Source organism: Symphodus melops (genome assembly GCF_947650265.1).
Source record: "Symphodus melops genome assembly, chromosome: 8".
In the NCBI taxonomy this organism is placed as follows: Eukaryota; Metazoa; Chordata; class Actinopteri; order Labriformes; family Labridae; genus Symphodus; species Symphodus melops.
In genome coordinates, this window is record NC_136698.1 from 3622497 (window position 1) to 3637489 (window position 14993).

At 40.8% G+C, this 14993-nt stretch overlaps 2 protein-coding genes across 2 annotated transcripts; both read left to right on the forward strand.

Moving 5' to 3' along the window:
- The first annotated feature begins 84 nt into the window (after positions 1–84).
- LOC306828201 (fetuin-B-like) lies at positions 85–4937 on the forward strand. The gene is made up of 7 exons (XM_079350503.1): positions 85–323; positions 951–1064; positions 1234–1321; positions 1401–1567; positions 1970–2074; positions 2459–2545; positions 3457–4937. Exons 1-7 carry the CDS (start codon positions 108–110, stop codon positions 4144–4146), a joined length of 1467 nt encoding a protein of 488 aa, XP_079206629.1. The 5' UTR covers positions 85–107; the 3' UTR covers positions 4147–4937.
- A 1487-nt stretch (positions 4938–6424) lies between these two features.
- LOC306828601 (fetuin-B) lies at positions 6425–10290 on the forward strand. Its single transcript, XM_079351123.1, has 7 exons — positions 6425–6773; positions 7273–7386; positions 7788–7866; positions 8062–8228; positions 8642–8755; positions 9107–9235; positions 9525–10290. Exons 1-7 carry the CDS (start codon positions 6576–6578, stop codon positions 9780–9782), a joined length of 1059 nt encoding a protein of 352 aa, XP_079207249.1. The 5' UTR covers positions 6425–6575; the 3' UTR covers positions 9783–10290.
- Positions 10291–14993: the final 4703 nt, after the last annotated feature.

A 14993-nucleotide genomic window follows, 5' to 3' on the forward strand; every position in this document is an offset into this window, starting at 1 on the left:
AGAGAGAGAGAGGAAAAAATAGAGTGGGTGTGCTTACGGTGGCGAGATATAAAAGTTCGCCCCCATCCCTCTCTGGTCATCTCAGAGTGTTTGAGAGAGTCGTCACCATGAAGCACTGTGCACTGTTGTCGCTGTTGTTGGCGTTGGGATGCGTGCACGTCCACAGTGCACCGGTGGAGCAAGGCGCTGTGGAGCAGGGCTCATGTGAAGACGCACAGGCCAAGTTTGCAGCCCAGCTGGCTCTCACCAAGATCAACCAGGACCGTCAGGAGGGCTACATCCTTAGCCTGCACCGCCTGTCCAACGTCCACATGAAGACACATGTGAGTTTAATGTCATATAGAGCCAGCTGTCAAGACAAACAGTAAATCATATTATAGACATGTACTTCTCTTCCTGTAAAACAAAAGTTTATTTTCTATGGTATGTTGTTTTATACTGAGGTCCCACACAGCACGATTTTATTGTATCAAATAAGTTTGATTGGTTGAAAATGATCCAAAACTCGGGCTGGGATTTATCAGATTTGCGCTGGTGACGGTTCATTAGTGTAAACCATTTGAGAAACCCATGTTTACATTTCTTGCTTGCCATTTTTGGTGACCAATCAGATTTCAAAGGCCTCATGCCACCCCTTTGGCCACGCCCTTACCTTGGCGGCAAACCCCTTCGTTTTTTCAACTACTGGAAAGCCCAATTATATAATCATGGATGTTGTTATTAATAGTGGTAAAGGTCACCTCTGGAAGAATGGATTGTATATATATATATATATGTTTAACTGAGTCATAAAAGTGTCCAAACTTGATCATCAGAACTCATTTCTGGGCTTGAATCTTGCAATCGAACTTACAAATCATTTCCATCAAGATATTGTTGAAGGTAATTTCAAGTGAGATATTTTCATGTTGAGAGTTTACCCTGAGTGTGTGTGTGTGTGTGTGTCACAGGCAGAGACTGGCGTGGTTTTCTACCTGACCATGGATGTCGTAGAGACCAACTGCAGCGTCCTCAGCAGGAAGGACTGGAAGACCTGCGAGGCTCGTCCCACACACAACGTACCAGTAAGACAAACACACTCACTCACTCTTTCACTCACATAAAAAAATTGTGGCTACAGGAAACACAGGTTTTATTCTTTTAGTCCTTTTAAGTATTTTCAGTTCTTGTCAAGGAATTTACTTGACTAACTTATGTGTATGTATTTGTTATTGTGCTGTTTTTCTTCTTCAGGTTTATGGTCAGTGCAAAGTTGCTATTTACACCAACAGGCCACACAGAGTGGTGCGTCTCTACAAATACGACTGTACTATCAGACCAGGTAAAAAATTATAACCACATCATATTACTTTCAACTGGGTCATAACAATCTGTGCACATAAAAAAATCCCTCTGTTTAGTTCCTTCAGCTCGTGTCGTCGAGGTCTGTCCTGACTGTCCGACTCTTATTTCCATGGACGGCGCTGAGGTTCAGAAGGCTGTCACTCTGTCCCTGGAGAAGTTCAATAAGGAGAGCGGGCTGGACAAGCGCTTCGCTCTGCTGAAAATCAGCCGCGCTACCTCCGGAGTAAGATTTCATACTATGTATTACATCATGCATATAATATATTCAGAACAGGCAAGGCTCCGAATTCTACTGAATAATTCCCACAGACAGTCAAGCCGATGGAGGATGGATGCTCTTCAGGCTTCTTCATCAATGAACCAGAAGCAATATAAAGACATTAATAGAATTTTTTCAACTTGGGATTAAAATTTTTATTATGTGAGTCGCTTATCAAAATCATCGAAGGCAAATACTGGATATGCAATACATCCTGGCATAATGATTTTAACCCATATCTTCTGTGCAACCTCTTCTGCTCCTCCATCAGTCTGAAACCATGATACGTATGCAACTCCTACACAAAGATATAACTGTGCCTGCTCCTTTGTTAAAGTGTCTTTCTGTGTCTGTGTGTGCATCCAGATGGCCATGGCCATGTACTACAACGTGGAGTACGCCATCCAGGAGACCACCTGCACCAAGAGCGCACCTGCTGATAACTGCCCCCTCATGACCTGCGAGTTTTCTGTGAGTCATGAGAAACTTATTTTATCACAGTATGCTGGAACTGCTTATTAATAATGGTTTCTTGAGTTTAAATGATACGTTTTTTTTCCGGTCCTTTAAATACGCATTGAGTAGGTTTATTAACCTCAGGTGAGATGTGCTTGTTTTTCTTGCACTTTTAGGGAAAGGCAGCAACTTAAAGGAATTTTGAAAACAATTTTATCTTGGGTTTTTTTCATGTAAAGTGGTAGCTTTCTTCATGCATTTCTCTTATTGTGTTTTTTGGTCATATCAGAAAGTGTGTTTTCACACACAGTATAGGACTACTCTCAACTATTGAACTGTAGTTTATCAAACAAATTCTACGTAAATAAAACCCTAATTCCTTTCTTCTTCTCTCCCCAGCACAAGGGCTTCTGTAAGGCTTCCCTCTTCTACTCTCCCACTGGTGACGCTGAAACCTCTGTGGAGTGTGAGATCTATGAGCCTGAGGTAAGACTCACTGTTTTCAGATAAAACGTAAACTGACTGTTTTCTGTCATCAATAAGAAATGCACGTTAACTATTCTGTCTTGATAAATCACAAGGATTAGCTTGATGAGTAATAATGAAATCTAGAGCTGAAGACATGAGACTCACGGAAGAAAAAAAGATGACTTGAACCCTTTCAAACTTTAGGAACTTTTAAGCCTCCAGCTTTCATGCATTAAAAACACCATAAGATCATTATGGGATGGCTTTTCCTGGATTTTTCAGCAGTAGTCATGGAGGATCCAGTGAGGCATGAACTGGTCATCCCTCATGCCACCCCATGATCTTATACATTGATTGGACTTAATTAGCATTAACTATCAGGGCTAGGTTGCTACAGGTTGCTAGTAGACTTCTTTGCGCTTCAATTTTACACACTTTAAACTGTGGCAGTGAAAACATTTCATTATTAGTCGTTTAAGAAATCATCTTAGAAGTTGTATGTGTTGAAATAAAGAGCATAAATAAATGCTCTTTATTTGTTGTATTGTTGTTTGTAATTTTTTCAGTGTCTCCTTGTATGTAAGGTGACCTTGGGTTTTCTGAAAGGCACCCTCAAATAAAATTTATTATTATTATTATTATTATTATTATTATTATTATTATTATTATTATTATTATTTGTCTTTAAAAGGATGATTCACATGTAAGTTAGTACGGTTGATGAAACACAGCCCTTCATCCTTCACGTCTTTATTTGCAAATGTGAATAAAAACAGAAAAATATGTCATTCCTCATCTTTAGTTAACCCTTCACTGTGCTGCGTATCTTGAAGAGTTTCGATTGTCGACATTTATTCGTTTTAATTCTGCTGCTTCGTAAAGAAAACAGAGTTTAAATACCCAATGTTGAAATTGCTTGTGTCCTGCAGACCGCTGATAGAGAGAAGAAACTGCACACAATGGCCGATGTGACTGACCACACTCACGGTGACGCAGCAGCAACACACGACCACGACCACACACATGGGGGCAGCAGCCACGGACACTCCCACCCCCACGATCACGGACATGGCCACGGCCACAGCCACGGCCACGGACATGGCCATGACCACGGACATGGCCATGACCACGGACATGGCCAAGGCCATGACCATGTGCACGCTCACCATGACAAGGCACACGACCACACCACTGATTTCCCCAACCAGCACCACAACTACAAGCATACTGACGGCACTCACACCCATGAGCACGACCACGAGATCGCTCTAGACCATGACCACAAGCATTCCCACCTGCACGAGCACGAACACCACCATCATCACCACGATCACACTCATGAACAAGCTGGCCACGACCACCCAGAGGGTATGGTTAGAGTGTTGCCCTCCATTGACCAGCCCATGACCCTGCCTTCTTTCCCCGATGTCCCCGCTGCTGGTCCTGAGGTTGGAGTCACTCTGCCCCTAAAGCCTGACCCCCAGATCCCAGGAGGGATGGAGCCCTCTATTGAGGCCTTCCCCACCGCAGTCTCCGCCCAGTGCACGCCCCCTGCTGTAGGAGAATCTCTGGTGGAGAAAGTCTTCGCTGAGGACCCCCTGTTCAAAGCAGCTGCATGAAGTGATCACGGGATTCACTTAAGAACTCAGCAGATCTTTAAAAAAAAAAAAAAACACTCACAGACTGAAAAGTAGTCAAAGGGAAAACATCTTTAACCTCTTGACTTCTTCTCTGAGTCACATTTTGGCATGATGATGGTTTTCTATAAGCACAAAACGTGTGCACCCCCCCCCCCCCCCCCCCCCACACACACACACACACACTGCCCATTCACATCCTATGATCTTTAAAACAAACTTAACATCATCTACTTTTCCATCATTATTTACCACTGGTAGAGTCTGCAACCAGTTGTTTTCTTTTTGCAGCTGACCCTAATATGTTTGCGTCTTTCACATTTCTCCATACTTACACACTGTACAATCAAGTTAGCTAACAGTTGTCCATGTTTGTATGTCATCGATGCTTGGCTCTATAAATTAATAAACGGCACCACAAATACTCATCCAGTGTTTTCTTTTATTGGTCAAGACCAACATGATTCATCTTTTGGTGATTCAATGCACTCATCTAAAATCAGCACAATGAACTTGCTTCCCACTTTGTCTTTTTTTTTTTTTTTTTTTTGACATGCCAGACATTACAGAGTAATAGGAGTAATATATGCATCCAACCAGTAGGTGGCGCCAAAGTGGCACTCTTCCTATGTTCTCTAGTATGTTGTTCTGGTCACATAACACGAGGTGGTTTTAGAAGCAGACACAACATGATGCTGTATGTTTGTTGCTGGCTTGCTGCATGATGCACAAAAATATCACTGAATATTCAATTAAAATGAACTGGAAACACACGGCTGAATCCCTTATCCATCTTTAAAAAAACAGTCGAAGTCTTTTCATTACTTCTTTAATAGTATTTAAACATATCAAGAACTACAACAAATGGTTGCATTCTTGGCGGTCCAAGATACAGTAAGCTATAAGGAAATAAACGTCCTTATCAGCGCCCATGAACAAAAGCAGTGATAGATGCTAACTTAATTAGAACTAAAAAAAACAACATTTAGACTGTAATACACTTGTTGCTGAACCAGAAGACCAGAAAATAAATGTATTGATCTGGGTCTGTGTCAGAATTCATAAAGTAAAAGACTTTAGTGCAGATTACATTTTTGACTGGTGTCACCTGGGGATAAATTATTTTTACACAAGGCTTTGTACATTTTATGAAAGCTCTGTGGTATGTTAACGATTTTGTCACTGATAATGCATATTGCTTCCGTTCAGAACCTCAGAGGCTGTCAGACCAGACACAATAACTACAAAACTGCACTTTGTGAACATTTAATGGTTGTATGAGCTCAAGAGACTCAGCAAACAACTCTTATCTGCTGTCTTATGGACACAAATATCAACCCACACATATTTGACAAGCTCTAACTCTAACTAGTTGCATAAGTAAAGAAAAACAATTTCAACACAATGATACAATTAGACATTTCAGTGTATAGATTGTATTAAATAGGAACAGGGTGATGCAGCTACAAGAAGAGGACATTTACCTAAAAAGAATACGCAACCAACTTCATTTTAAACCACTCCAGCAACACATTAATCAACGTTAATTTTTACTCCCGTCTGTAGTAAGGACCTTTAAACCAGTTGGTTTGGCCCACAGAGCATTTTGGCTTAGACATAAGATGTGCAATAATCTTTGGTGAAAGCTTGTCTCCGAATATTCTGATTTAGGTGGCTAATGGTCCAATTCAAGCAACATCATTTTGCCTATTGCCAGGGTGATCAGAAGTTAGGTTAAGATGGCATGTCCAATATGGCAACCGCCATTATAACACTTCAAAACTCTGTTGCAGAAACCAATGAATGACATCACTGACACTATGTCCTTGTTTTATACAGACTATAGTGAAAGGTCTATTGGTCTAGACTTTGGTTAATAACAAAATGTGCACACTCACCATGCCTTGTTTTGCTGTTCACACATATTCTATATATCCTTCCATTTTCTAAATAGGTGCAGCCAATCAGAATTCAGCATTCACATAGCATAGCCCAAGATATAAGGAGTGACAAAATAAGTGACAACACAATAAGAAGAGCATTAGATGGAGTGTTGCTGAAAGTTGATCAAATATATGTATATCTCAATTGATATCATGTTCCCTGTACCCTAGTGAACTATGACCCCTCAGTCAGTTCGAGCCAGCCATTGGCCTGGAGAGCAGAAGATAGTGTCTGTTTACTCGTCTTTTAGGAAAGAGGAGAAAGTCCAGCCTATCATGTGTCTTTTCAAAACCCTGTCTGGAGAAATTTGGATTACAGCTCCACAAAGGAAGATTAACAGGCCAGGGTCGGTGTTGTTCTTAATGTTGGATTTTTTGCAGGATAAGCTTTGGTAATTTTTATTGATTAAAATTAAGGGGTTTATTTAGCCCATTGTATGTGAGAGTGTGTGTTTATGTGTTGAGAGAATGAGTGTGCACCTGCTGGTCCTGTGTCTGGCTTTGCTGCAGCAGCAGGGAAGAGCCCAGCCAGACACTCCAGGATGTTTGAATCCTGAGGTGGTGAGAGTGGCTGAAGAGGCCCTGGACCAGATCAACCAGGACCGGACAGAAGGTTACGTCCTGAGCCTCAACAGACTGTACGACCTCTCTCACACTCCTGAAAAGGTGAGGGAAAACACTTGTGCACATACACAGATGCATGCATGCATGCATGCAAAACAACTTTAATGGTCATATACAGTACTGTCCTGCGCTGTGAAAGAGGCCGTTTTGATGGACTGGAAGCAGCGCTTGCAGAGTCTTGGTGGGAGTAAAAGTGAGAAAAAAAACGTAATCCATTTTCTAATATGCACTCCTGAAAATTTCTTGCAAGCGGCCCCTGAGATCTTCCTGCAGTAATATATTATATTCATATACATATTCCGCTAACAGTGGGAAACTATCCCTGTTGGGGGGGGGGGGGGGGGGGGGGGTCTCAGGATGCAGGACCTGATGTAAATAGAAACTCGGAAATGGACAAACAAAGTCTGACAAGATGATGACAGCCTGTGCCTTCATACTTCATCATATTAACAACAGATGCATCTCAACCTGAACATGTTGTTATATTTTTCAGATGTTTTGTGTATGTGTGAAAACCCTGTTGGCATTTGTGTGTCTCCAGGATAATGGCGGGTCTCTCTACAAACTGACCATTGATGTGATGGAGACCAGATGCCACATCACCAGCAGGAAACCATGGAAACAATGTGAGGCTAGAAATATTGGTGAAATTCCAGTAAGTACCACATGATGGGGTATTATCTCTCGTAGCCACATCATCATCTCATTCAACATCAGACTTATAAGGCTGAAGGCTTCAAGATCCAGATCTCATTGGACTAAGTTGCAAACTTAGACTTTTTGTATCTCTAAGTTGAATTCATGAAGACTTCGAGAGAGCTCCTTTCCATGGACACAAAATTAGTCTATGATTACAGGAAAAAAAATATTTAACTTTAATGAGGTAACAAATATTATTTTGATCAAATAATTCAGGTAACAGAAGTCTTGACAGAAGCCTGAATGCAAGGTGTTAGTTTGTATTCATCAATTTAAAATGTTTTAATAATTGATTATTTTCTATACTTTGTTAAACCCCTACTCCTTTGTTTGCGTTATTGTGTTTGTGTCCTTTAGGTGTATGGAGAGTGTGCCGTGTCGGCCTCCATCGACACTATAGTCAAGCTCCAAAGTTACTCCTGTGCACTTCGTGAAGGTAGATGAATGGAGTCTTTCGGACTTCATTTGATATCACAAAAAACACATTTAGACAGCGATAGTCTGTTTTGATTTGGAAATGTGACTGAGCATTCAAAGGTAAAGAGCACATGAAATCACAAAGTGTCCTGATTAGGCTCCATTTCTAATCTCTTCCCCACATCCTATGACCCTCGTCCATTCTTGTGTTTAGTTCCTGCCACTGCTGTAATCGAAGTGTGTCCAGACTGCCCCACAGCTGAAAACTTAAACGAGCCTGTGGTGACGGAGACGGCCAATCTCTCCCTGCAGAGGTTCAATGGAGAAAGCAGCCTGGCCAACTACTTCACTCTGGAGAACATAACCAGAGCCTCCTCGCAGGTGAAGCAAATAAATGATAATCAAGTCATTAATATCAAAACCCTGTAGGGTGTATTGGGGTCCTGCTTACCCTTAACTGATCCTTAACATGCAGTAGAAATATCCATAAGCAAAGAAACAGACATCACAAAATGTGGCTAACGTTTAGCTTTTCAGGAGAGGGAGGTGAAGATCTAGATTCTTTTATCCTTTAAGCCCGGGATCTTTATGAGGCCTCACCTTTGGGTCAGCGCTTCTCAGGTCTTAACTGTAGCATCCCTTGTGTTGATGTTCTGTGTGTACCTCTGTGATCAGGTTGATAGTATTCTTAAACAGAGCTGAGAGATATTAGAAGCCTCCTCTGAGTTTGGGTCATATAGTTTACAGGTGTGTTGCTTATTTTGTTACATCGTGTCTTTTGTGTGCTCTGTCAGTGGGTTTCTGGTCCATCATACTTTGTGGAGTACACCATTGTGGAGACGGCGTGTTCAAAGAAAACCGATCCGAGTGAACTGAGTGGCTGCACACCCATGGACTGTCCGTTCGCTGTGAGTTAAACACAGTTTTTCTTTTTGTTTGTCATTTAAAGCTGAATACATTCAAATGATCATCAAATGGCTGATTCAAAAGTGAAATTGCAACTAAATCCGGTTTAATATTCACTTTTAAAAACGTAATGACGCATTTAACAATTTAATGTAAAATATACTGGGAGAAAAACAGCCCAAACCTGTGTTGGTTTAAAAACATGTTTTTGACTGTTTTCGTGACGGCTGTCACTCAAAGAGACCGCCTGAGTTCCAACCAAACAACAACAATGCTGAGTGACCTCTGCCTACAAACAGCACAAACTGTAGCTCGAGGTTAAGCCTGTGTTGTTGTTTTTTTTGCCTCTGCAGCACAGAGGCTTCTGTGTGGGCTCTCACATCTATCGCGAGGAGGTTTATGTTACATTCTCTTCTGGAAAGATGCAGAAGCTTCCGAGCCCAAACCCAGTGGAAGTGAAGTGTGAGATCTTCGAACCTCAGGTAATGACTTGGACTGCACAGATGTCTCGAACGGGCATTTGATAGGTTGTGTCTTTGATACACAAAACACAGATTTATGCTGCCTTCACATGCTCCTTGAAAACATCATGCTCCCCAGTCATGCAGTCACAATGACGACACACTCATATTCATACCTGGCATGCTTTATAGTTTAAAGGTTTGCTTGGTGAACCTTTGTTTCATTATGTTTGTCTTTTCATTTTCCTAAAGTCAGAAGAAGATGACCAAATGCACCATGCTGTAATTTCCTTTTTTTTTCATCCCTCAGACTGCAGCTGTAAAGGATCAGGCCCATGATAAAGCAGACAGTGGACACACAAGTCATCAACACTGCAACCACACACACCTGCACCCCCACGAGCACATGCACTCAGTCACACCAAGCTCAGACCCCGTCCCCTCCAAGCCACGGGGCTCCCTGGGGACCGTGGTGTATCTGCCCGCACCTATCAGAGCTTCCCCTGCAGCCAGCTCCTGCCCCGGCCCACACAGACACCGCCTGGGTATCCAGAGACTCCGGCTCTGATTGGCTGGACCAGGAGGCTTGTTCTTTGATCTGTAATTCAGCGACATATTTCTGCATGTTGTAACTTGATGAAATAAATTATAACCTTGAGAAAACATAGCCAGTAATAGCAGCTGTAATCATTGTAAATCATCTGATTACACTGATTGTTCATTCAAGCATTTCTGTGCTAAACATGTATACTTTGCAGTCAGCATCATTGTTACTGCTGATCAAAATGAAAGAATAAACTTTAACTTTAAACCATAGCAGGGCGTGTATAATTTGCATAACAGACATATTTTAAAAATCATGCAAATGTATCTGAAAAAGTATTTCATAAAACCATTTTCCAGTTTGAATTATAAATTAAGAAATGTAAGATTTAAAACCATTTTCCAGTTTGAATTATAAATTAAGAAATATAAGACTTAAACGTGTGATTGCTCCATTAACTTTCTTTATATTGTACCAATGTATAAAATATAAGCGTACTATGGGACTAATAAACGCTGCTTGGTTAAAAACACCCCTAATCACTGGGTTCATTTAACCAGTTATGGATAGAATAGGTTCCTGTTGAACCCAGCGACAAGGGTCAAATATTTTACATTTTTTGAAGGATAGCCCCTGGAGATGCATCATCTCGTATTCAAGGGGGTCCAAAAACAAATACAAAGTAATACACAAGCAAACTTAACCGAAAAAGATACACAAATACACACAGCTCTCCTTCAAACCAATCCCACCCCAACCAAGTCCAGGTCAACATATGAAGTACAACATGTACAAGAGCAACAGTAGATCACGTTTTCATTCTACCTGATCACCAATGTAAAGGAGCTATTAAATGTATATATTCAACAGCTTTTTAATTTAAATAATGTGGAATCATTTCTCTTGTTTCTCTTGGGCAGATTAAGAAAATAATCTCAAACCACTTGACCACAGTGTGTCTCTTCACCGTCACTCTGCTACAGTGCCGTGAACGCGCACAGCTGATCCTGTGGAGTTCCTGACCACACGAGTCCGCGGACAGCTCGCCGTGATCGTATAGTGGTTAGTACTCTGCGTTGTGGCCGCAGCAACCCCGGTTCGAATCCGGGTCACGGCAGTCTTTTGAGCAACATTGTTGACCCTGATATTTAACGCGATGAAGGGCAACAAAAAAGAAGTTATACAGAAAGCAAGCGAACATCGAGGCTGCCATTTAGTCAGGTGAGCCGGAGAAGGTGTACAGTGCCTTGCTCATTTCCCCGGAGAGGGAGAGAGAGACCGTATGTGTATCACTGCACCATCATCTGCATTATAATACATCTCTGCACTCTGCAGAGATTATCTTTATTTATTTCTATATTTTTGTGTTTCTTAGTTAAACACAAACTCTGTTCATGTGTACAGACTTTATAAAACGGTAATCCTGCCCAGCTTTATTTCTTTTTTTGTTATTTTAATGTTCTTCATTGTGTGTTTAATTTTCATTTTAGCTTTTAGCTTTAGGGGTTTCCCATGACAATGAAGCCCTTTGAAAAGATTTGAATTGAAAGAGAGAGAGAGAAATACTTTCCTTTGTTAATATAATGAAAGTAAAGATGTGGACAGTTATAGTAATGCTTCTTTGACAAAACAATTTCAATAGTTTCACCCCATGGAGTGTGCCTGACGTATAATCAAATGTTAAAGCATATGTTGGAGATGAAAGGAATTAAACAAACAGCAGCAGCTCGAACGTGTGTGTTGTCCTGTTTTCTTCTTGTTGTTCTTCACGATGTACATTTTATTTAACAATCCAACTTCTTTTCAGGTACTGTATCTCGTCTCTATCTGATCTACATCTATCCATCTACTTTCTATCCTAGAGTTGTTGTGTGTTTGTCTTCATCGATCTCTATTTGCTTGAAGACAGGTCTCATCCAAACTTTTCTTCAAAACTAAAAATGAGTTATACCTCTGGCCCCCTTGTAGGTTTACTGCAGTATGTGTGTGTGTGTGTGTGTTGGGCACTGGACCGAGTCAATAGGCCCAGAACAGAGCAGCAGTGCTGCTGTGATTTGTGGCGACAGCTTCATGGGCCTGTTGGGGTCGAAGTGAACAATGTGCCCTGACGACTGTGAGAGAATGTGAAAGAGTTCAGGAGGAGAACAAGTAGGACTCAAGGGAGAGCCGGCTGAATACAAACTCATTTACTCATTGAAAAAAGAAAGAGTCCTCGAGCTGCCAAGTAACAAAGTGACTGACGTGCACTGTAACACAATACAGTGCCATACAAAGGAAAAGAAAGTCACTTATGAAGACGCAGTAGCTCATACTTTGTTGACTTTGTTCTCTAAATGTGAAGAATAAAAGCCCATTTCTCTTTAGGTTATGAAATTACCAAGCGGCAACCTCTGCCGCTGAAGAATAAAGTCATTGAAGTCATGCAGTTTGTTCATGGTACAGTGTGCTTGAGGGAGGCTGCAGAGGCACAGGAAGTCACATGCAACTTTTACAGCAGAAATTGAGCATGTTTACAGCCTGGTTCATTAAAAAAAATTATTTCTGATTAGCACATGGCTCAATCTGCACACACTTTTCAGGGGTGATTTTTTTTTTTTAATAACTTGTCTGTTGCTGAACTGACTGACAGGAGGCACTCGCCTCAGCTGCAGCTCGTTAGGTTGACTGAAAGTTAAGGTGACAACATTTCAGCATGACAAACATGGTTTGGGAAGTTGAGGTGACCTGCACTTCATAATATGTCCACATGGTGTCATCATGAACTTGTTTCGTCTACTTTACAGCTGTTCAGTCTGCAGCAAAGAGTCATCATGGAAACACGTTGATGTGTTTTAAATGTAATAATACAAAAAGGAAAAAAAGCAGAGCAACGAAAGTCAATGTAAAGTAAATTTAAAAGCTTTGCATTGTTCTCACTCTGAAATTATTATCCATGGTGTTTGATGGCTACTTGATTGAGCATCAATTAACAGAACTCAGTCGTAGTTGTCCACCATGCTCAACTCAAATAGTCATGCACATGTGAAAAGTCGACATATTGCCAATCGACACGATGATGAAGACGTTGCTGTTTTCAAAAGTTTGCACCGTAGAACCAGAAGTTTAAATGATCTTATCAATAAAACCAGTCGTTTAGGTATCATTTAACATCCGTCTTTAAAACATTTTCATTGAATCGTGGGTCATTTAAGCCTAATTTAACCAAGCATCAGTGAGGACGACTCTTTGTCAAACAAGTACTGCAAACATCAGCGCCATAACTTACTTATTGGCAGAAATTAAACTAATCCTGTGTTTAAAATTGTATTGTAAAACGTTTTATTTGTTGACTACATTAGGAAGTGATTTGAAGTGCACATCTCTTGATTTACAGATTGATTCATTGATATATTTGGTTAATTAAACAGAAGATGAGATGAGAAATTTTGAAAGAGTAACCTGGACGACGTCGGCATCAAAGTCAACACAAAGCAAACAATGCAGCACAAAGACGTCGAGGCAGAGGGAGGAAAACATCCAGGTCTCGCCAAACAGCACTTTAACATCTAATGGATTAATTCAAACCAAACTGAAGTGAAGTAATTAGAATTATGTAGGAAGACAGGATGGCTTAAAGTCATTTTTTCAACGTGTATCATACAGGGAAATATGCATAATAATCATATTTGCTGCACATAAACAGCTTCTCTAATCTTTAAAGTTAAGACGACCTTCATACAGCGATACACAACAATGAATTAACTCGATGACAAGCTTGCACATCTTATTATAATAATGCAATGATCATACGGCTCTGGCTTTAACAATATCCTTAAATAGGTAGAGTATAAACATTGAGAGTCAAAGAGTTAAAGACAGCCTAAGCTTGGAACAATGAATAATTATACATAAATATAACTGATGTGCTTAAGTGGAGAAGTGAAGCCTGTTGTAACAGTCCTCCCTATGTGTTTAACGTACATAGTTCGACACTCAGCCAAACTCTTGATAAGGCACAGATTACTGAGATACCAAAGGCTGATGTTAAATCATTTAGAGTAACAGTATATTGCTGGCATCTTTGCTGCCAGTAGAAATACAAAAATATACAATAATTCTGATTTACAGCGCACTGCTGTAAAGTTCTTTGCATTATTTATACCGTAAAATCACAGTATATTGCTGGAGTCTCTGCTGCCAGCTCTTTACTGTTATTTTACAGAAAAAACTATTGACAGTGTACACACTGCAGCATTGTAGGAGCATAGAAAGATACTCGATTTTGACGTCTTTGTCTTTGCCGTCAGAGCAAGATTATGTATATCTTTATTAATCTACCCCTGAGTGTGAGCTGATATGTTCTCTGCTCCTCTTGTTTTGCATGTTGTTGTACAGCTTCAGGCACAGTCAGAATTCTATTGTTATCATTTTCCCACTGCTTCCCTTCTTCTTCTTCTTCTTCTTCTTTACTGAAACTCTCTTGGGAGAAGTGGAGCTCCTCGTGTTGTGTGCCCCACATTCTTTAAAAATGTCCATTATTAATTCAGCTTAAGAGGCCCTCAAGATGTGTGAGGCTCTGTGTCTGTGCGCATTGATGTGTGTGCATGCAGTCTTTTACACACACACACACACACACACACACACACACACACAGCTTGCGGTTGCTTGTGGTTGAGCGCGATGCCAGAGAGACTGTCTCCAAGCTTCAGGGCTCCCGCTGACACACTGACCTCACACTTAATGGAGTCGGTACCAGAAGAAAAAGCACTGTTTCTTACTGAAACAAGAGGCTGGTGGGTTAAGATTATTCCACTCAAGTGAGCAAAAATGAAAGTTTGAGTTTTTAGGAGGTAAGAAACTACCAGTTTAATGTGGCCGGCTGAAAAGATGAGCCAGAATGACGTGACAGGCTTCAGGCAAATATCCAGCCCGTTTTGATGTAATGGACCTCAAAGTCTGATTTATACTTCTGCAGTGAATATGTAAACGGTGCTGCTCAAGAAGCCCTGTACCTGTACAGAAGCCATCGAATGTAGCCTGGCATGCACCTCCTTAAAACCTAACTATCCATCGAAATGATGCAGATTGCAAGCCCAAGATTAGCATTGTATTTTTAGCATTTACAACATTTGTCCAAATTCTGCAGAGGGAAAAAATGTTTGAACACTCTTTATCAGCTCTGAAGCTTACATTTTAAGATGGGTCTCAGTCGCCATGGTTACCTGTTCTGAAGCAAAACTGTGGCATTAAAAGAAA

Excerpts from the sequence above, each read along its gene's own strand:
- LOC306828201 (XM_079350503.1), top strand. The coding sequence starts at position 108 with ATGAAGCACTGTGCACTGTTGTCGCTGTTGTTGGCGTTGGGATGCGTG. Across the intron at positions 324-950 it reads ACGTCCACATGAAGACACAT|GCAGAGACTGGCGTGGTTTT; the intron begins GTGAGTTTAATG and ends TGTGTGTCACAG. Across the intron at positions 1,568-1,969 it reads TCAGCCGCGCTACCTCCGGA|ATGGCCATGGCCATGTACTA; the intron begins GTAAGATTTCAT and ends GTGTGCATCCAG.
- LOC306828601 (XM_079351123.1), top strand. The coding sequence starts at position 6,576 with ATGAGTGTGCACCTGCTGGTCCTGTGTCTGGCTTTGCTGCAGCAGCAG. Across the intron at positions 7,387-7,787 it reads GAAATATTGGTGAAATTCCA|GTGTATGGAGAGTGTGCCGT; the intron begins GTAAGTACCACA and ends TGTGTCCTTTAG. Across the intron at positions 9,236-9,524 it reads GTGAGATCTTCGAACCTCAG|ACTGCAGCTGTAAAGGATCA; the intron begins GTAATGACTTGG and ends TTCATCCCTCAG.